The following is a 22,501-nucleotide window of genomic DNA, read 5'->3' on the forward strand; positions in this document are numbered from 1 at the left end:
CGAACATTGTTCTCCAGGCTCTCCAGCAAAAAGTCTTGTAGACACACAGGCTGGACTTGTGGCTCTGTCTCTGACCTCTGCCTCTTTGGTCTTAATGGCTGGAACTTTTGCTCTGGTTTCAGTTGTTGCCATAGCTCCAGTAAGATACTATTTGGCTTCCCATCTAATTTCCTTCCATCTACTCCTGCCCATATCAAATTAACCCACACCTGGGTCCTTGTAACCCTCATGGGGCCCCTCAAATTCCTTCTGTGAGTAATAGGTCTTATTTCCTTCTGGGTTCTCATTGCTTCAGCTAGTATACATGTCACTTCACATTTTGTAATCACTGCCTCAAGTTGGGCTGCACTATCAGGGAAGACAGCTTTCCCATCTCTGATCCTGATAGAACAATTCCATCCACCCCTAAGTCCCACAGCCACTGGCTCAGCCTGAGTATAAGGGTGGACCATAGAGTGCTCCACAGCCTGGGGAGGGGGCTGCTCCTCTCCTTGGGGAACTTTCAGTTGCTGGGTCTTTATTTTCTTTACAACCACTGGGCTTGCTTTCAATACAGGAGGAGCCAGTGCCTCCAGAACCACCCCTTCATTCTTCCCTAGCTCCTCCATTTCTGGGGCTGATGGCACCTTTCTCTCCCCTCCCCCGAGTGCTTCCTCTGCTACAACCTTTACCTGTTCTACTGTGCCTCACAGCAATGCCAGCTTAGTCTTCAGAAGGCCTCTTACCTTCAGATCAATGCTTCACAGTTGATGTTCTCATGCCACCTCCACCTGTGCTTCTTTCAGGAGTTCATCTTTTTCCTTGATGGCCTCTTTGTCTTTCAGAACACCTGGCAGTGCTGCCGTCTCGTCTCCAATAGCATCTTACTGCTGGCGCTCTCAAGCTGCCTCCTCTCACATCAATGCCATCTCTTTCTTCAGGGAATACACAGAAGTTTGCAGCTCGTGTTCTTGTGACACCATTTCTCGGGTCTCCTCTGTAGACGTTTTTAATAGTGTGGGAAGCAGCCAACCCACAGTCCTCGCTGCCTCACAGGAAGTCTGCTTCTCAAAGGATCTATTTATTATACCAAGGGGCCCCCTACAGCCTCAGGTGTCACCTTCACTTGCCTCCAGTCCTGGGGTGGGGCTGAGTTCTCTAGGAGGCAGGCCACCTCAGACCACATACCCATTGGAGGATGATACAATGTTTCCCCCTTCAGAGGGGCAGCCTGGTGAAGCATCCCTTCCATAAGGGCAGCCTGTCTTTTTCCTTGGTCAACAATGAACCCTGCCGACTTTCACCAATTGTCTTGCCAACGGGTTTCATCCCTGGGAGTTTGCTATGGATTCAATGTGACCAAAGAAATTGACAGCAAAATGTTCTTGGGGTGAAAGTGTTACACCTAGCTTTATTTCCAGGTGGCAGGTCAGTCACTAGAATCCCATTCACTCAGAGTGTGTCTGCATGCAACAAGCTGCTCTCTCTGCCTCTGGGCCCATATGTTTGCATAGCCATCCTCTGGGCCTCTCTGTCTATATAGCCATCCCACACAACCATACTCTGGGCCTCTCTGCACAGCTTTCCTCTGGGCCTATCTCCTCGGTGCTGCCACCACTCCAGCCTCTGCTCTGCTCTCCTGCAGTCTTGTAGCCATGCTGCCATGTCATGCCCAGAGCACTGGGTGGAGCTCCTTACATAGAGTCAACAGCCATGTATTGCTCGCAGGTGTGCAGTGAGTTAGTCAACTAGGGCCAGGTGAGAATCCTAGCCACAGAAACTCTCATTTTATTCACACTGGAATAAAGAGAATATATTATGAACTTTTTGGTTGGGGGGGAGGGAGTCACAATCAATATATCAAGAGTCAGTCTGGTTTTAGGTTACCAACAGCAAGAGGGGAAACTAAAACACAATGAAGCAATGCCTTCAAAACTCTAAGAGGAAAGGATTTCCATGCTAGATTTCATACCCTGCCAAACTACCAATAAATTATTAGAATGAAATAAAGATATTTTTTGAGATTAAAGGTCTAAAAACTTACAACCAGGCATCCAAGAAGCTACTGATGATGTACTTCACAAACATGAAAGAGTAAACCAAGAGATGGGAAAACCTGGCATACAAATGCAGAGGATCCAACACAGGAAAGAGATCAAGAGAATATCACAGAAGATGTAAATATGATGAAGAGATGAACTAATTCAAACTGAAGTGGTATGACTTGAGACAGGTACAGTGAGGAGTGTTATCATCAAGCTATCTTCAGTCATCACATTCTCATTATCTGGAGGAAAATATTCTCAGGCAAGCCTGGCTCAGATTCTTGTCTGTATTTGGCTGGGCTTGGTCATGTGCTAATGAAGTTTCTCCCCTCCTCTCCATTCCCTACAGCCAGGATCAGCTGAGGACACCCACAAGAAATATTCTGATTTGCCGATTCCTGAGAGCTGATGGTAAGCTTTGAAATAGAATATACAGAGCAGTCCATTCCTATTGATCATACTCCTACTGTATAACCTGTACTTGGGCATGCATGAAAGACACAACTGTGGGAAGCCCTGTGATTCCTAAGACTCTGTCAATGGCCTTGCCCATAGGGGCTCTTGAAAAACCTCTATGAAGCTAAATTCAGACTATGACCCAGAGACGCGCTCCAGCTTATTCTTTCCTAGTAGCTTTCACTTGATAGTGGCTGTGGTACTTAGATTTGTGTTTGCTTCTCGGTTTTTCTTTCTTTTTATTGAAGAATAGTTGATACCCAATGTTATATTAGTTTCAAGTATACAACACTGTGGTTCACCAGTTACCCACAGTATTAAATGCTCACCACAACTAGCAAGGTTACTATCTGTCAACATAGAAAGATGTTACAGAATCACTGGCTATATTCTTCATGCTGCACTACCATCCCCATGAACAACTTATGCTATGATTGAGAATTTTTTGTGCCCTTTATCTCCTTTACACTCCCTACCCACCCATCCCAATTCCTTTCCCAATTGGTAAACAGCAATCACTTCTCAGTATCTATACTATTTTATTCACTTTGTTTTGTTTCGCTTTTATATTCCACATAAGTGAAATAATAAGTTCTTTGTCTCTTATTTTATTTAGAAAAATACCTGCTAGGTCCACTCATGTTGCAAATGGCATAATTTCTCTCTTTTTTATGGCTGAGTTATATGCCATTGTGTATATGTACTACCTCTTCTTTATCCATTCATCTATTGATGGGCACTTTGGTTGCTTTCATATTTTGTAAATAAAATGTTGAAAAACATAGGGGTGCATATATCTTTTAGAAAAAAGGATTTTGTTTTCTTTGGATAAATTTCAAAACGTATTGCCCATTTTTTACTTTTTTGAGGAACCTCCATACTGTTTTCCAAAGTAGCTGCACCAATGTACATTCCCACCAACAGTGTAGGAGAGTTCCCTTTTCTCCACATCCTTACCAACACTTGCTATTTTTTGTCTTTTGGATAATGGTCATTCTTGCTGGTGTGATGTGAGAGCTCATCATGGTTTTGATTTGCATTTTCCTGATAATTAGTGATGTGGAGCATGTGCCTGTTGGCCATCTGTATTTCTTTGTAAAAATGTATGTTCAGGCCCTCCACCCATTTTTAAATCATGGTGTTTAATTTATTTTTTTGGTGTTGAGGCTATGAGTTCTTTATATGTTTTGGAAGTTAACCTTTATTGGATAAATAATTTACAAATATATTCTTCCATACAATAGGCTACCTTTTGTTCTGCTGCTGATGCCTTTGCTGCACATAAGATTTTTAGTTTGATGTAGTCACACTTCTTTATTTTTTTGTTATCTTTCCCTACCTAGGGAGATGTGCCCAGAAAATAATTGCTCATATGTATGTTCAGGAGATTTTAGAATATGTTTTCTTCTTAGAGTTTTATGGTTTCATGACTTACATTTAGGTCTTCAATCCACTTCAAGTCTATTTTGTGCATACTATTGTGTTTGGAATTAGACAGTAATCTAGTTTCCTTATCTTGCATGTTGCTATCCAATTTTCCAAACACCAGTTATTGAGGGGGCTGTCTTTTCTCCATTGTGTCTTCATGGCTCCTTTATCATATGTTAATTGACATATATGTGTGGGTTTATATCTGGGCTGTCTATTCTGTTCCATTGGTCTATGGGTCTGTTCTGGTGCCAGTACCATACTATTGTGATCACTGTACCTTTGTAGTATAGCTTGAAGTCTGGGAGCATAATACATCCAGTTCGGTTCTTTTTTCTCAGGATGGCTTTGGCTATTTGAGTCTTTTGTGATTCCATACAAATTTTAGACCTAAAATTTCTAGTTCATTGAAAAATGCTGTTGGTATTTTGATAGGGATTGCACTGAATCTGTAAATTGCTTTGGGCAGGATGGCCATTTTGACAATATTAATTCTTCCTATCCATGAGCCTGGGATAGATTTCCATTTATTGGTGTCTTTAATTTCTCTCATTAATGTCTTATAGTTTTCAGAGTACAAATCTTTTAGTTAGGTTTATTCCTAGGTATTTTATTCTTTCTGATGCAATTGTAAATTGAATTGTTTTACCTGATTTCTCCTTCTGCTAGCACATTGTTAGTATATAGGAATACTACACAGATCTGTGTATGGATTTTGTGTCCTGCAACTTTGCTGAATCCAGTTATTAGTTTGAATATGTTTTTAATGGAGTCCTTAGGATTTTCTATGTATATCATCTGCAAATAGTGACAGTATAACTTCTTCCTTGCCAATTTACATGCTTTCTTTCTGTTTGGTCTGATTCCAGGGGGCCATGATATCAACTATGCTGAATAAAAATGGTAAGGTTGGAGCCAAGATGGTGGCATGAGTAGAGCAGGGGAAATCTCCTCCCAAAACCACATATATTTTTGAAAATGCAACAAAGACAACTCTTCCTAAAAGAGACCAGAAGACACAGGACAACAGCCAGACTACATCCACACCTGCGAGAACCCAGCACCTTGCAAAGGGGGTAAGACACAAGCCGGGCCTGGCGGGACCTGAGTGCCCCTCATCCCAGCTCCCAGCAGGAGGAGAGGAGTCAGAGCGGGGAGGGAGAGGGAGTCCTGGACTGCTAAGTAGCCAGCCCCAGCCATCCGCACCAGAGCACAGACACAGTGCATGCATGGGGTGCTGAAAACTAGGGAAACAGGACACTAAGACCTTTGAGTGGGTCCCCACAGCTGGCACCCTGGGGACAAAGAAATGCGAGTGCTTTTTGGAAGTCTTAAAGAGACAGGGACCCCACTAATGGATGGAAGCATCCTGGGACACTTAGCCCAGCGGCAGGGAATCCCGGGGAACTCTGGGAACCATAACGCCTTGGATAGCAGGGCAGCAAAGAGGCCCCTCATGGAAATAAACAGCCTCCTGGCCATATCCCCTAAAATGTGGCTCCGCCATATCAAAGCAGCAGCCTGAGGCAGGCCACACCCACAGCAACCGCGGAGATAAACTCCATAGCAGCCAGGCAAGAATCAGAAGTGCCATCTGCATGCAGCTTCCCAGCACAAGCCACTAGAGGTCACTGTTCTCCCAGGAGGGGAAGGCCAAAAACCAACAAGAAGGGACGTTCTCCCAGCCATCACTCGTGCCACCTCCACAAACTATCTCTATGGCCATGAAAAGGCAGAATTTGAGGCAGACAAAGATCACAAAGTCAACACCTGAGAAGGAGATAGACCTAACCAGTCTCCCTGAAAAAGAATTCAAAATAAAAATCATAAACATGCTGACAGAGCTGCAGAGAAATATACAAGAGCTAAGGGATGATGTCTGGAGGGAGATTACAGAAGTGAAACAATCTCTGGAAGCATTTAAAAGCAGAATGGATAAGATGCAAGAGGCCATTGATGGAATAGAAACCAGAGAACAGGAACACATAGAAGCTGACACAGAGAGATATAAAAGGATCTCCAGGAATGAAACAATATTAAGAGAACTGTGTGACCAATCCAAAAGGAACAATATCCACATTATAGGGGTACCAGAAGAAGAAGAGACAGAAAAAGGGACAGAAAGTGTCTTTGAAGAAATAATTGCTGAAAACTTCTCCAAACTGGGGGAGGAAATAATTGATCAGACCACGGAAGTACACAGAGCTCCCAATAGAAAGGACCCAAGGAGGACAACACCAAGACACATAATAATTAAAATGGCAAAGATCAAGGACAAGGACAGAGTTTTAAAGGCAGCCAGAGAGAGAAAAAAGGTCACCTACAAAGGAAAACCCATCAGGCTATCATCAGACTTCTCAACAGAAACCTTACAGACCAGAAGAGAATGGCATGATATATTTAATGCAATGAAACAGAATGGCCTTGAACCAAGGACACTGTGTCCAGCGTGATTATCACTTAAATATGAAGGAGGGATTAAACAATTCCCAGACAAGCAAAAGTTGAGGGAATTTGCCTCCCACAAACCACCTCTACAGGGTATTTTGGAGGGACTATTCTAGACGGGAACACTCCTAAGGCTAAACAGATGTCACCAGAGAAAATAAAATCACAGCAAAGAAAGCAGACCAACCAAATACTAACTACAGGCAAAAAATAAAATCAACTACCCACAAAAAACAGTTAAAGGAAGCATGAAAGAGCACAGAATAAAACAAATAACATGTAAAGAATGGAGGAGGAGGAATAAGAAGGGAGAGAATAAAAGAATCTCCAGACAGTGTATATAACAGTTCAATAAGCAGGCTAAGTTAGGCAGTAAGATACTAAAGAAGCTAACCTTGAACCTTTGGTAACCACGAATCTAAAGCCTGCAATGGCAATAAGTACATAACTTTCAATAGTCACCCCACATGTAAATGGACTGAATGCACCAATCAAAAGGCACAGAGTAAGAGAATGGATAAAAAAGCAAGACCCATCCATATGCTGCTTACAAGAAACTCACCACAAACCCAAAGACATGCACAGATTAAAAGTCAAGGGATGGAAAAACATATTTCATGCAAACAACAGAAAGAAGAAAGCAGGGGTTGCAGTACAAGTATCAGACAAAATAGACGTCAAAACAAAAGAAGTAACAAGAGATAAAGAAGGACATTACATAATGATAAAGGGCTCAGTCCAACAAGAGGATATAACCATTCTAAATATATATGCACCCAACACAGGAGCACCAGCATATGTGAAACAAATACTAACAGAACTAAAGGAGAAAATAGAATGCAATGCATTCATTTTAGGAGACTTCAACACACCACTCACCCCAAAGGATAGATCCACTGGGCAGAAAATAAGTAAGGACACGGAGGCACTGAACAACACAGTAGAACAGATGGACCTAATAGACCTCTATAGAACTCTACATCCAAAAGCAACAGGATATACATTCTTCTCAAGTGCACATGGAACATTCTCCAGAATAGACCACATACTAGGCCACAAAAAGAGCCTCAGTTAACTCAAAAATATTGAAATTCTACCAACCAATTTTTAAGACCACAAAGGTATGAAACTAGAAATAAATTATATAAAGAAAACAAAAAGGCTCACAAACACATGGAGGCTTAACAACATGCTCCTAAATACTCAATGTATCAACAAACAAATTAAAATAGAGATCAACAAATATATGGAAACAAATGACAACAACAACACAAAGCCCCAACTTCTGTGGGACACAGTGAAAGCAGTCTTTTTTTTATTTTTTTATTTTTATTTTTTTATTTTGGTATTATTAATCTACAATTACATGAAGAACACTATGTTTACTAGGCTCCCCCCTTCACCAAGTCCCCCCAACATACCCCTTCACAGTCACTGTCCATCTGCATAGTAAGATGCTGTAAAATCACTACTTGTCTTCTCTGTGTTACACAGCCTTCCCCATGCCCCCCACACACTATACATGCTAATCGTAATGCCCTCTTTCTTTTCCCCCGCCCTTATCCCTCCCTTCTCACCCATCCTCCCCAGTCCCTTTCCCTTTGGTAACTGTTAGTCCATTCTTGGGTTCTGTGATTCTGCTGCTGTTTTGTTCCTTCAGTTTTCCTTTGTTCTTATACTCCACATATGAGTGAAATCACTTGGTACATCTCTTTCTCCACATGGCTTATTTCACAGAGCATAATACCCTCTAGCCCCATCCATGCTGTGGTGAATGGTAGGATCTGTTTTATTCTTATGGCTCAGTAATATTCCATTGTGTATATGTACCACATCTTCTTTATCCATTCGTCTACTGATGGACACTTAGATTGCTTCCTGATCCATTGATTTTTTAGGAGCCAGTTATTAAGCCCTCATGTGTTTTTGTGCTTTTTCATTTTTTGTGTGTAGTTTATTTCTAGTTACATACCTTTGTGCTCTGAGAAGCTGAATGGTATAGTTTCAATCTTTTTTAATTTAGTGAGGCTCTTTTTGTGGCCTAGTATATAATATATAATCTATTCTTGGAAATGTTAGATGTGCCCTTGAGAAGAATGTGTATCCTGTTGCTTTTGGATAAAGTGTTCTGTAGATGTCCGTTAGGTCTATCTGTTCTCATATGTTGTTCAGTGCCTCTGTCTTTCTACTTATTTTCTGTCTTGTTGATCACTTTGGAGTGAGTGGTGTGTTGAAGTCTCCTAAAATGAATGCATTTTTTTCTATTTCCCCCTTTAATTCTGTTAGTATTTGTTTCACATATGTAGGTGATTCTGTGTTGATTGCATAGATATTTATTGGAGCTGTTCTCTTGTTCCTTTATCTCCTATCTGGTGTAGGGTCCCTGCGATGCTCCTAGACATGGGGTTTTTGTCGTTTTGTTGATGTGGTGGATGATGTTTGTCCATAAACTAATTCAATATGGGAAAAACCTTGAGTTCCAGGTGTGCAGCGAGCACACAGAAGAGCCAGGTGCAGTAAGTCTGGCCATGGGAGACCAGTTTCTTGGCAAAATTTAGCTAGGGTTCCCTTGAGGGTGTGATTCATTTGCTCTACTTTCCCTGAACTGTGTGGCCTGTATGCAGTGTTGAGTTTCCAAGTAATGTTGGGAGATTTAGTTAACATTTGTACTACATCTGCTACAAAGGCACCCCCACTGTCACTGTGGATTGTAGATGGTAGGCCAAACTGGGGCATAATTTCTCTCAGGAGGACAGTTGCTATCTCCCAGCTTTGTTCTGTCCTGGTTCGGAAGGCTTCAACCCAGCCAGAGTATGTGCATACTATTACTAGGAGGTATCTGAGTCCTCTGCTTGGCTGGACATCCATGAAGTCTATCTCAAGGTCTTCAAAGGGGGAACTCCCACTGTTTGGACACCAGGTGGGAGTTGTGGCATAGATTGAGCATTATTTCTGGCACAAGTTACACACTGTTCACTTACTGCTTGGCATAATGCTGGAAACTGGCTGATGTAGTATTATTTTTTGAGGAGGGCTTCCACTGCAATTTTTCCTAGGTGGGTGAGCTGATGGTATTCACTGACTCGTTGCCTCCCAGTTGCAGTTGGTGCAAAGATACATCTGTCTGGCAGCACCCACCATCCATTTTCAGTTAAGTTGGCTCTTTCAGTTATGGCCCAGTCTTTCTCATTTTCAGTGTACTTGAGTGGAGGGGCCTCCACTGGGGGTGTTAGGGCCATAGTGAGGGAAGGAGCTCTACTTGCCTCCTTACTGGCTGTTGCTTTGGCAGTTTCATCTGCCATCCAATTCCCCTGTGCTATAGGGTTGTTTCCCTTTTGGTGTTCTTTGCAGTGCAGAATTTCTACTTCCTTTGGCAGCCAGACAGCATTGTGGAGTTTTAGTATTTCTTCCTTATTTTTTATTGCTTTTCCTGCTGAGACCTCTTTCCTTGTAGATTGCCCCATCTATGTGTACAGTGGCAAAGGCCTATTGAGAGTCTGTGTAGATGTTCGCTCGCTTGATCTTATTGATGGTGAAGGCTCAGATTAAGGCATGCAATTTAGCTCATTGTGCTGACCATCCAGCAGGCAGGGCTTCCACCTCTAAGACCTTAGTGGCAATAGTTACTGCATAACCTGCTCTTTGGATACCCTCTTGTAGATAACTGCTGCAATCACTGAACAGTGTGACTTCTGGATTTTGTATTGCTTGATCTTGCAAATCTGGACGACTTGCGTATACTTCATCAGTTACTTCAGCACACTCCTGATCCAGTTTCCCCTCTTTGGTGGGGAGGAAAGTTGTTGGATTCAGTTTCTGCACTGTTTGTAAAGTGACTCATGGATTTTCACAGAGCAGTCTTTGATATTGTGCCAGCCAGGAGTTGGAGAGGAAGTGGTGTGCCTGCGTACTCACAAAGGACAGGACAGCATGTGGGACCTTAACATTCAGTTCTTGCCCCAGAGTGAGTTTATCTGCTTCCTTAATGAGTAGAACTGTGGCTACCAGCACCCTGAGGCAGGGTGGCCATCCTGTTGCTACCGGGTCCAGTCTCCTTGACAAGTATGCAACTGGCCGCTGCCAAGACCCAAAAGTCTGTGTGAGAACCCCGAGGGCTACTTTTTCTTTTTCATGTACAAAGAGGTTAAAGGGTTTTTCTATATCTGGCAAGCCTATGGCTGGTGCCTGTCCTAAGGCAGCTTTTATCTCCAGGAAGGCGGCCCTTGCCTCTTCTGCCCAGACAGGGGTCTCTCGGTCTGGCCCCCCAGGAGGCTGTAGAGGGGTTTTGCCATTGCTGAAAACCAGGAATACAGATTCTGCAGAATCTGGTGACTCCCAAGAACCCTCGTGTGCCTTTCTTTGTCTCAGGCTGGGGTAAGGAGATAATGACCTTTTTCCTCTCTGGCCCTAGTGCCCTCTTTCCCTGGGTGAGGAGGAAGCCCAAGTACCAGACTTGCTGTTGGCAGGTTTGTGCCTTTTTCCATGAGGCTCAGTATCCTGAGTTAAGACAGGAGTTGCAGGGGGGCCTTTGTGCATTTCACACAGTTTTTTGGGTGTCACTGGCAAGGAGGAGGTCATCTATATACTGGTGGAGGGCGCAGCATGTAGCTTCCCTTGGAAAGCTGGCAAGGTCTGCAGCCAGTGCCTCTCCAAAGAGAGTGGGTGAGTTCTTGAACCCTTGTGGAAGCTGTGTTCAAGTTAACTGCGCCTGCTGCCCCATTATCTGGTTCAATCCATTCAAAGGCAAAGAAGAGCTGGCTATGAGGGGCAAGCCAGAGGCAGAAAAAGGCATCCTTCAAGCCTAGGCAAGTGAACCATTTGGCAGACCCAGGGATCTGGCTGAGGAGGGTGTACAGCTTTGGGACCTCTGGGTGTAAAGAAACAGCCACTTTGTTAATGTCTCACAGGTCTTGAACAGGCCGGTACCCTCCTCCTCCTGGCTTCTTGACTGGTAGAAGTGGGTTATTTCAGGGCGACTGACACTCAGTTATAATACCTGCCTCTCTGAATCTGATCAAGTGTTCCTGGATGCCTGCTCTCACCTCTTGTGAGAGGGGGTACTGCCACTGTCTTTGTGGCTGGGCCCCTGGAGTCAATTCTACAATGACAGGGGCTCGGTTATGAGCAAGTCCAGGTGGGTTGTCTTCAGCCCATACTGAAGGGAAGGCACCTCTGAATTCAGGTGGGCTACTTGAGAGGTTCTGGGCACAGAATAATCTCCACTCCTCTTCCCTGGGTGTGGTTATTACCAGTATGAGGGACCCAGGCTCTTCTTGGCCTCGGTTTAGTTTGAGGCTGGTGTGTCCAGTTGGTTCAAAAGGTATTTGGGCTCCAAGCTCTGAGAGCATGTCTCGGCCAAGGAGGGGAAAGGGGCACTCAGGCAGGTAGAGAAACTCATGTCTGACCTTGTGGCCTCCAAGTTCACATTGGTGGGCTTGGCAAAAGTGTTGCTGGACTGCTTTTGTCCCAGGGGCTCTGAGAATAGTTGCAGTCTTTTTGCTTTAAGGGGCTACAGAGAGGATAACTACAGAGTGTTCTGCCCCTGTGTCAACCATAAAAGTTACATTTTGGCCCCCCACTTTCATTTTGACCATGGGCTCATGGGGGCCAAGTGCTTGAGAGCCCATCCTTGACAGTCTGAGTCTGTTCCTGCCAGGCCAGTGAGCCTTTCCCCATGGGGCTCTTTCTGGTAGCAACTGGGCTTCCGGGCTTTGCCTCAGTTGGGGCATTCGTTCTTCCAATGCCCCTTTTCTTTACAGTAAGCATACTGGTCCCTGGCTAGGGGGCTCCTGGGATTCCCCCCTCTTGGTGGCTGGCTTCTCTCTGCCTTTTGCTCATGCCTTTCTTTCAGGGCAGCTGCCAGGAGGCTGGCTTTTTTCTTCATTTTTCTATCAGCATACCTGTCAGCTTGAATTTTTCTGTTCATGTATACTTTGTTGGCAATTTCAATGCGCTGACTGATACTCATCCCAGCAAAGCCCTCAAGTTTTTGGAGCTTTCATCTGATGTCTGGGGCAGCTTGGGCCATGAATGTGGTGTTTACCATCTGTTGGCTCCCTGGTGACTCAGAGTCAAAAGGGGTGTAGATGCGATAAGCTTCACACAATCTTTCATAATAGTCCCCAGGAGACTCTCCTGGTTTTTGGGTGACTGAAGAAACTTTGGTCATGTTCATAGGCTTTTTGGATCAGGCTTTGATTCCCTGGAAGAGGCCATCTTAATATCGGGGAATCTGGTGCTGTCCCTCAGGGGTGGTGAAGTCCCACTTGGGATGCTCCTCAGGACAGCAATTTCAGCCCATGCACCTTGATCAAGGACCCGGGCTGGTGCATCCTCTTGTAGGTATTTGTGGGCCCCTTTTATAATCCACCTCCTCTCCTCCGTGTTGAACAGGGTGCAGAGAAGCTGTTGGCAGTCTTCCCAGGTCGGTTGATGGATTTGGAAGAGATGCTCCATTAGATCAACTAAGGCTTGGGCTTCTCCAAGTATGATGGAGTATTATGTTTCCAATTGAGGAGGTCACTTGTGGAGAAAGGTTGGTAGTAAAGCATGGATTAGCCTGGCTGGGTGGTTCTGCCATCATCACACCTCTTAGGCTCCCACGTCTCTTGCAATGACATCTGAAAAGTGCCTGCTCCTGGCTGAGGGCACAGTCTGGCTACTGGTCCAGGAAAGAGTGGGTCCGCTGGTTCTGGAGGTGGCAGGGAGGCCAACAGCAGCGGGGTGTCTGGGGCCGGGGGGCTGGGTGCTGATGGCCTTGGAGGCACATAATGTGGGGGCAATATTAGTTCTACCTTCAAGTCACCAGCAATAAATTGCAGAGGCTTAGGTTTCTGCTGATTCTTTACAGATTTCTTGGTTGAGGCAACTAAAACCCTACCCTGTCCCTGCCTGTTGCAAGTGAATTGCACCCAAGGGGGAAGAGTCTGGGCAACTCCTACCCAGGAGTCAATGTTTGCGAACTGGTCAGGATGACCTGGATCTCCACTGATGACCTGTCAGACCTGGTGGACTGTTGGGACATCTAGAGACCGTTCCGGAGACCATCCTACACTAAAGGTGGACCATTCAGATTCACACAGGGCTTTCAACCTGCCAGGAGTTAATTTCACTCCGTAGTCTTCTGAAAAATCCCTTCCTGAAATTCTTGATCATAGTGCCAAGGACTGTGGGTTTACTGTGCCCTGACACCCTAACGTGTCCATGGACGGTGCTGCGACAACAGACAAGGGAGGGGTGCCTCCTCTAGAGAGGAGACCAGTCAGATGCCCGTCCATTCACGCTCCTCTTGGAAACTTTGGTCAGCCTTGACTAAGGTGCACCCATATAAGTCCCGGGCCACGTCAGCCGAAGCTGAATCACCGATATGTTGTGATGACTGCTCACGAATGCAGTGAAGGGCCCACTCAGATTCCATAGCACAGGCCATGGAATCATGGATTCAGTGCAGACATTACGACTTCAGCTGCCCTGTACACTCACTCACATACTCAGACCAGAGTTTAAACACTCCCCCCTGGGAATGTCTACCTGTGAGATTTCTAAGTCTCTGGGAGATGATCAGGCTCCCCTTCCACCCCAACAGCTGGGAACTGGCTGGGTCAGGGGCCCCAGGGCCCTACCAGATTCAAGGTCGGAGCCAGGTCCTCACCTGCCAAGCCTCCTTGAGTCCAGTGGGAACAGTGGAACAGGGCTGGCCCAGGGTGACCCAGCAGGAGACTGCCTAAAGATCAGGCAGGGTACGCCTTCTCCATTGCCCCAAACCAGTGGCAACAAAGGGCCAGGTTGGGTTTCCTGGTCAGGGAACCAAATGTTACAGAAAATACTGGAGAAACATGGACTGGATCACTGATGGAAGAACCAAGCAGCACTCAAAGGTCTTGAAGTTTTGAGGTTTATCTCACACTGGCAGGCCCAGAGGGGAGTAATCTCCTAAGGTCTGAGCCCCGAACAAAGGCAAAGGGAGCAACATATATCTTTCTGCTTCTGTATCTGTAACATTCCTACGTGCAGAGCAAGCAAGGAGGAGTGAGTTTAGGGAGTGGATGCTCGCAGAATGGAAAATTAAGGGAGTATTTTTGTTTGTGTTAAGGAGAGAGGGACAGAAAGGAGCCACCTGGAATAGACTGCTGTCCTTGTAAATTTTTCCCTATTAGTCATACATGTATACATGTGTTTAAGAGAGTTTTGGCAGCAGTGTGGAAGGCAGACTGCCCTCCCCGCCCATCCTGATGATCTCATCTCCCCTCTTCTGCTTCCCCTTCGATGCTCCCTTCCACTCATCACACTGCCACCAGAAGTGATCTACTTAAAATTTACAACTGCCCACATTTCTCTCCTGCTAAAAGATTCTTCTCATAACCTACAGAATAGAAGCCCATCTCCTCTGTGGTACATACAAGCTCATTCATTCCTTCAACAATACTTAATGAGGAGCTATGTACTGTTCCTGGCTCTAGAAATAAAGCAGAGAATGAGTTTTAACTCTCATGGAGCTTAACTTTGTAGCAGTAGAGACAGGCATCAAAGTTTTAGTTTTTTTATCAAGTAGTGATAAGTACTATGAAGAAAAATAGAGCAAGGGAGGGAGGTAGAGAGTAATGAGGGTGGGGAGTGCTCTTTTAAATAGGATGGGCAGGCAAGGCTATGAAGGACACACAAGAGCAGACTTGAGAATGGTGGGTGAGAAATGGGATGCAAATGTAAAACAGGCAGGGGCAGGTTTGGGGACTTAAGAGTGAGGAAGATGCAGTGAAGGGTGTCAGTGATCAAGATGGGTAGGAACTGGGTCAGATCAGGACATGGAGTTAACTGTAGGCCCCAGTAAGAGATTATGCTGAAAGTAATGAGAGACTATTGGAGGGCTTTGAATAAAAGAATCACATTTGCTTTGCTTTTAATTATTATTTTGGCTGCTGTGCGCCTGTATGAGAGGTTAGAGTAGAAGCCAGGAGACCCACAGTCCCGACAGGAGATGGTGGCTTGGGCTTGGATGATAGTGACAAGGTGGTGAGAAGTGGTCAGGCTTGGGATATATTCTCATGACAGAAATGACTGGTCTGACTAATGCATTAAGTGGGAAGTGAGGAGGCGAAAGGCACTAAGGGTGCTGCTGAGGTTTTTGGCCTGAGCAACTGGGTGAATAGAATGGGGAATGCTGGTGGTTGAGGAGGGCTGGTGTGTATCTGGATATGCATAGGAAAATGAGAATTTTCATTGGGAGTATTCATTCTGAGATCATTCCATGCATGAAGTTAGTTATACGAGTCTTTGGAGTTTGGGGGAAAGGTGAGGATGGTACCTCATCTCCAGTAACTCATCTTGCATTGCATATATATATATATATACTACCTGAATGAAATGTTTAACTACTTGGCTTGTAGTTGACACCTCCAGTATTTTGTGGCTGGTACCTTTATCCTTGTCATCACTTCTACCTGGAACACCCTTTCAAACTTCCTGCCTCTGGTTGACCCTTGCCCTTTAAAACTAAGATTGGCATCCTGGCCTCCAAAGAGCTTTCTCTGAATATCGGTGAGTTAGGGGCTCCTCATTTGTGTCTCTGTGGTTCTTATGCAAGTCGCCCATTAGACACCTCTAGGGCAGGGTGTGTCTAACTCCCCTCTTTGTCCCCAGGACTTAGCCCTAAGCCTAGCGGGAAGTGGGGAGCTGGACACCTGTTTAAGAGAAGGGAAGGAGCCAACTCAAGAGAGGGTCACTGAGGACTTGTTTTAAACTACTAAACGGAGAGGAGAGGATGGCCCCAAAAAGTCACATTCTCCGTGAAAACATTCCAGACTGCTTCCTGAGACCCAGCTGACCACTTCTCTCCAAGGGGTCCTCCTACTCTCCTCCTACCTCTCCACGGCACTTCTCCAACTGCAGTTTTCCGGCGGGTGCAGCCGCACTTGGACAGCAAACCCACCTGTTTATGCTGGATTTCCTTGATGTCTGTATTTCTAACTGGGTAGGACGGCAACAATGGGCTATCCCATCGGTAGTGAAAGAGGTAAAGGTCAGCAGCCGGGGCGCAGGGCCTCTGGAGGTGAACCGAGGTGTTGCTCAGCTGCTGAGTGTCAGCCCCGCTCCGGCTGCTCGGGGAGAGGACCCAGTGCCCGCAGGCGGTACAACCGGAGAGCAGGCCCGGCCAGACCATTCTTTTTCCGGAAGCCGCCGCCCCGCCCAGAGCCCCCTACGGGTCCTCACCGGTGGGAGGATGGCGTCCTGGGCGTGGGACCGGGGAGGGCCGCAGGCCGACTCCAGGAAGCAGGCGGGGCTCTGGGTGGCAGCTGTGCGCTGCCGGCTTGTGTCCGAAATTTGAATAGCTTCTCCACCCACACACACCCACACACCCACCCACCCACACACCCACCCACACACACCCACACCCACACCCACACCCACCCCACCCCACCCCCACACATTTGAATAGCTTCTCTCTCTCACACACACACACACACACCTACCCACCCTGCCCCTACTTTCCCTCCTGATGGTCAGAGGAAAGTAAGTCAAAGCCCCTGGACTCAACTGGAGAAATGATAGTTCTGAGGGTCTACCCGTTTCTTCTGAAAATTGTATCACACCGTGTTTAGCCTAAATAGGTATATCATAAACGGACACAGAATTAACCAATGCTAATCCCAGTTGCCAGTCTCAAGCCTTTATTTAGCACCCATGGGGTACACACCACCATACAAGATGAGGTTCTCTGTTCAGGTAACAAATACACATGTAAAAACAAATGCATATAATTAAATACAGTTAAAAAATAAGTTGCTGTGGAAAAGAAGCATATTAATAGTTGGTGGTCTGCTGAGGAATAAATCAAAGGAAAACCGGAGGTCTTTAGTTTTGTGAGGTTTAAAGAGTAAAGGAAACTAATTGGGGACAGCAAAAAGTATTTAAAGAGGTACCTTGGGACAAGTACCAATCGATTTCCCTCATTTGTGGAGTGTAACAATGATGCAAAACCGAAGGAACAAAACAGCAACAGATTCACAGACTCCAAGAAGGGACTAGTGGTTACTAAAGGGGAGGGGTTGGGTAGGGTGTGTGGGGAGGGAGGGAGAAGGTGATTGATGGGTATTATGATTGGCACATATGGTATTGGGATGATGGGGAAGACAGTGTAGCACAGAGAAGGCAAATAGTGACTCTGTGGCATCCACTACACTGATGGGCAATGACTGCAATGGGGTATGGGGGGGAACCTTCATAAGAGTGTGTATCAATAATACCTTAATAATAATAATATAAAAAAGAGGTACCTTGGATAGTCTTGACAAATATTGAAAGATTACAAAAGCAAGGGTGTGGGGCTGCAAAATCAGAGAAAAGGGTAGATTCTGAGGCAGCCAAGTTTTTTTTCCTGATATTCAAGCAAGAAGATGGAAGAGTATTCCTTGCCAGGCCAAAAAGAAAATCCTGAAGTGACTGAATAGTTCAGCTAGACCATGGTGGAGCAGTTGAAGAGCCCCTTCCCTACTCTGCTAATAATCTCAGCTTTTGAGTGTTCCACTCTTAATTATGAGTAGGCTGCAGAGATCACTAACTGAGGAATGCCAATAACATGACATAGTCCAAAGGAAACATACAGAGAAAACAAAGAAATAAACCTTGGAGGTGACAGAATATGCAGGAAAAGGAAAATACAGATAAGATTGCATGTATGTGTGTTAATATACTCACATATTATATACATATACATACATACATAGTATTTTCAAAGAGATAAGGTACTGCAATCATGAACAAAAAGATGGTATACAAGAACATTCAGAGGACTCTAGAAATTAAAAATATGAGGTCAGAAACATAAAACACAATAGACAAATTAGAAGATTAAGCTGAAAAAATCTCCTAGAAAATACAGCAACATGACAGAGCCAGAAATTAAGAGAAATAAGAAAATTAGAGAACCAATCCTGGAAGTCTAACATCTGGTTAACAGGAATTCTGGAAAGAGAGACAAATGAGGAATCGTTAAAGAGGAAAGGAAGCAAACTGGGGACAGCAAAAAGAGTATTTACAGAGTATTTAAAGAGGTACCTTGGGACAAGTACCAAACGATTTCCCTTATTTGTGGAGTGTAACAACGATGTAAAACTGAAGGAACAAAACAGCAACAGACTTACAGACTCCAAGAAGGGACCAGCAGTTACCAAAGGGGAGGGTTGGGTAGGGTGAGTGGGGAGGGAGGGAGGGAGAAGGGGATTGAGGGGTATTACGATAGGCACATATGGTATTGGGGGGATGATGGTGAAGACAGTGTAGCACAGAGAAGGCCTCAAGAAAATTTCCCTGAAATGAAGGCCAAAGTTTTTCAGACTGAAAGATTCCACCAAGTTCCTGGTACAAAGGATGAAAATGGACCCTTACCAGGAACAGAACACTGGGACAAAGATAATGCTATAAGCTTCCAGACATATAAAAAATGGTCACATTATGTGTATGAGGAACAGAATGGCCTGACTTTCAGAAGTCACCCAGGAAGCCAGAATCTTTTCAGACTTAAAAGCAGCAAGGAAACTAGCAGATACCTTCAAAACTGGGCATGGACGCTACTCAAGAATTCTATATCCTGCCAAAATCACAATCAAATATAACAGTAAAATGGCATTTTCAGATTATTGTCTAACACTGTACACAAAAGTAAACTCAAAATGGATCGAAGACCTGAATGTAAGTCATGAAACCATAAAACTCTTAAAAAAAAACATAGGCAAAAATCTCTTGGACATAAACATGAGCAAACTTCTTCATGAACATATCTCCCCGGGCAAGGGAAACAAAAGCAAAAATGAACAAGTGGGACTATATCAAACTGAAAAGCTTCTGTATAGCAAAGGATACCATCAGTAGAACAAAAAGACATCCTACAGTATGGGAGAATATATTCATAAATGACAGATCCAATAAAGGGTTGACATCCAAAATATATAAAGAGCTCACACACCTCAACAAACAAAAAGCAAATAATCCAGTGAAAAAATGGGCACAGGATCTGAAGACACTTCTGCAAAGAAGAAATTCAGATGGCCAACAGACACATGAAAAGATGCTCCACATCACTAATGATCAGAGACATGCAAATTAAAACCACAATGAGATATCACCTCACACCAGATAGGATGGCCAACATCCAAAAGACAAACAACAACAAATGTTGGCGAGGCTGTGGAGAAAGGGGAACCCTCCTACACTGCTGGTGGGAATGTAAATTAGTTCAACCATTGTGGAAAGCAGTATGGAGGTTCCTCAAAATAGAAATACCATTTGACCCAGGAATTCCACTCCTAGGAATTTACCCTAAGAATGCAGCAGCCCAGTTTGAAAAAGATATATGCACCCCTATGTTTATTGCAGCACTGTTTACAATAGCCAAGAAATGGAAGCAACCTAAGTGTCCATCAGTAGATGAATGGATAAAGAAGATGTGGTACATATACACAATGGAATATTATTCAGCCATAAGAAGAAAACAAATCCTACCATTTGCAACAACATGGATGGAGCTAGAAGGTATTATGCTCAGTAAAATTAGCCAGGCAGAGAAAGACAAGTATCAAATGATTTCACTCATCTGTGGAGTATAGCAACAAAGAAAAAACTGAAGGAACAAAACAGTGGCAGATTCATAGAACCCAAAAATGGACTAACAGTTACCAAAGGGAAAGGGACTGGGGAGGATGGGTGGGAAGGGAGGGATAAGGGGGAGAACAGGGCATTATGATTAGCACATATAATGTATGGGGGTGGGAACATGAGGAAGGCAGTATATATAGAGAAGATAAGTAATGATTCTATAGCATCTTACTACACTGATGGACAGTGACTGTAATGGGGTATGTAGGGAAGAACTTGGTAATAGGGGGAGTCTAGTAATCATAATGTTCAATTGTACATTAACGATATTTAAGAAAAAATGGCATTTTCCAACATGCATGGCCTCTAAATATTTACCTATCACTTTTCCTTCTCAAAAGCTACTTGAGAATATGCTTCACCAATGTGTGGGAGTAAACCAAGGAAAACGGAAATGACAGGATTTAACTGGAAACAGATCTGACATGAGAGACAAAGGAATCTTCAGGTCACATGGAATATAATAGCTGTGAAGCAGTACAGACTGAAGTAGATCAAGATTTCTGCACAGAATTATTTCCATACTAATCAAGTGTCTTCACTTTTAGTGCATTGCCTAAAATTCCCACATCTTTACTGTGAATAAGTGGATTTCTAAATTTTCCTCATCTGTGTATCTTGGCTGTTGGGCTATACAGTTTTGCTAACTAAATTTCTCAAACAATTTCAAGTTAAATTTTCACCTAGTTTAATATTTTTAAGAAATTAAACTGGGTCCAAACTTAGATTTTTGTTTGAAAGGTAACCAAACTAAGCCCAGAATCAAGTTCACAGAAAAGGAAAAAGAAACAAAAAACCATATAAACTCTCAAAAACCAGAACTACTTTTAATTTACTTTACTAATTACTCCTTTTTGAGCTAGTCTTTCCATCCTGGTTCCAAGAATGAGGTTCCCGGTAGCCAAACATGAACCTTTGTTATGGAGAAAATCAGTTTCGACTCTTGGAGAGTCCCAGTCCCCTTTCCACTGGATGATCAAGGCTAGAAAACACTTAGCAAAGTATAGGTTTTTCCTTTTCCCCTTTTCTCTAGAAAAAAATTGCACATCATGCTATGGAGAGTCCAAGGATCTGTTTCAGACTTTGCAGCTTGGCAGAATGTTTTGTTTTTTAAATGAAATTCTTGCCCAGCACAATTGCTTCTGGCCTAAATAAACTAAGTCTAATTAGTTTCTAAGTTTCCTTTTCTTATGGCTTCTATCTAGAACAAAACTATTCTTACTCCTCCAGGTTCCTATTCCCTCTTTTCACGGCTGTGTGTACTGAAGGACTTGTAGAAATGTTTCATCTCATGGTTTGCGAAGAGTTTATTCCTTCCTCTTCTCACTCAATGGCTTGAAGTGACAGTGTTTCAAGAAGGCAGATACAGCTTCTCCAACTAGTGTTAAAATACTTGGAAGTAATATAAATGAAGTTAGTTTTTATATATTCCTCAGGCTTTGTTGCCCACCTTATGGCTCATAAGGGTAAGTTATTTGCCAGGAATTAAATAGAAGTAAATTCTGTAAACATACGAAATTTGGCCCTTTGAGGGCATTAACTCAAGGATAATCAAAAAGCATAAGAACAGCAGAGTTCTATTGTGACAACATGTTTCTCTTAATATATAATTTACAAATAAGTTACAAATTGCTTAGTGGCATTTCATATAACATATACAATCCCATCCTATTCATGTAAAGTTGAACATCAGTAAGAATAAAGAGATACCCTGTATGTACAAAAATGTCCTTATTTTGTTCCTAGCATGTCTAAGTCACACAAATGAACCCCTGACAAGGATAGACTGAGGATCTTGATGGATCTGATTTCTCTTGATGGATCACAACCTGAATAAACTCCACTGATGACTGAAGGTTCTTATGCATGGCTCTAATTTCAGCTTGATAAGCTCATTTTATCAACAGGCATTACCTACAGATTTATAATATTTTCTTTCTACACTTATTAACCCCACACTGGCAGAGGATTTCTTTCTCAGGCATAGTCCCAGCTTCATAGCCATAATCCCATGTTAGTTCTGTTCTTGCTTTCACATACCTAGAAAGTAGGAATTAAAAATTAATCATAAATTACTCTGAATAACTACCAAAGGAACCAAACTTGATTTTATCAATTTTCGTATTAACATCATTAACCATCCTAAAAAATATGCTTTATTCTCTCTCTCCAACACCCAATTAGAAACACTTTTTTATTAAGGATAACCACTTAAGTTTTATTTCAAATCTACTAAAATCCTAAGAAAGAGAAACCTGGCAGTACCCATGAGGAAGGAAGTGTATTTTGCAAACAGTGGAAACCCAGTGATGTGATGAGGTCTGTGGTGTGGTAGTTAGGGATAGTTCATCTTAAAGAAGATAAAGCACTCTATGTCACTTATCCTCTAAATTGAACTGAGTGAGACCTATCATCCTTAGCCCTTTCAGGTATTAATTCTAAGTGGAAATAAGAATTGAAATTTCAGCTGTTCAAAATTATATTGACCAGACACAGTT

At 43.7% G+C, this 22,501-nt stretch overlaps 1 protein-coding gene and 1 long non-coding RNA gene across 4 annotated transcripts in view; one reads left to right on the forward strand and one right to left on the reverse strand.

Annotated features, from left to right (window-relative positions):
* The first annotated feature begins 1,887 nt into the window (after positions 1–1,887).
* On the forward strand, positions 1,888–20,468 carry LOC130681429 (uncharacterized). Its single transcript, XR_008994578.1, has 3 exons — positions 1,888–2,435; positions 4,778–4,984; positions 20,345–20,468. It is a non-coding gene; the product is annotated as an uncharacterized LOC130681429 (long non-coding RNA).
* Positions 17,000–22,501, reverse strand: part of SETDB2 (SET domain bifurcated histone lysine methyltransferase 2) — a 74,912-nt gene continuing 69,410 nt past the window's right edge. For all 3 annotated transcript variants that reach the window (XM_036904226.2, XM_036904218.2, XM_036904208.2), the window contains one exon: positions 17,000–22,043. In XM_036904226.2, coding sequence (XP_036760121.1) covers positions 21,999–22,043 — 45 coding nt within the window. In that variant the 3' untranslated portion in view covers positions 17,000–21,998. The remainder of the gene's footprint in view (positions 22,044–22,501) is intronic.

Source organism: Manis pentadactyla, chromosome 17 (assembly GCF_030020395.1).
Source record: "Manis pentadactyla isolate mManPen7 chromosome 17, mManPen7.hap1, whole genome shotgun sequence".
Taxonomy (NCBI): domain Eukaryota; kingdom Metazoa; phylum Chordata; class Mammalia; order Pholidota; family Manidae; genus Manis; species Manis pentadactyla.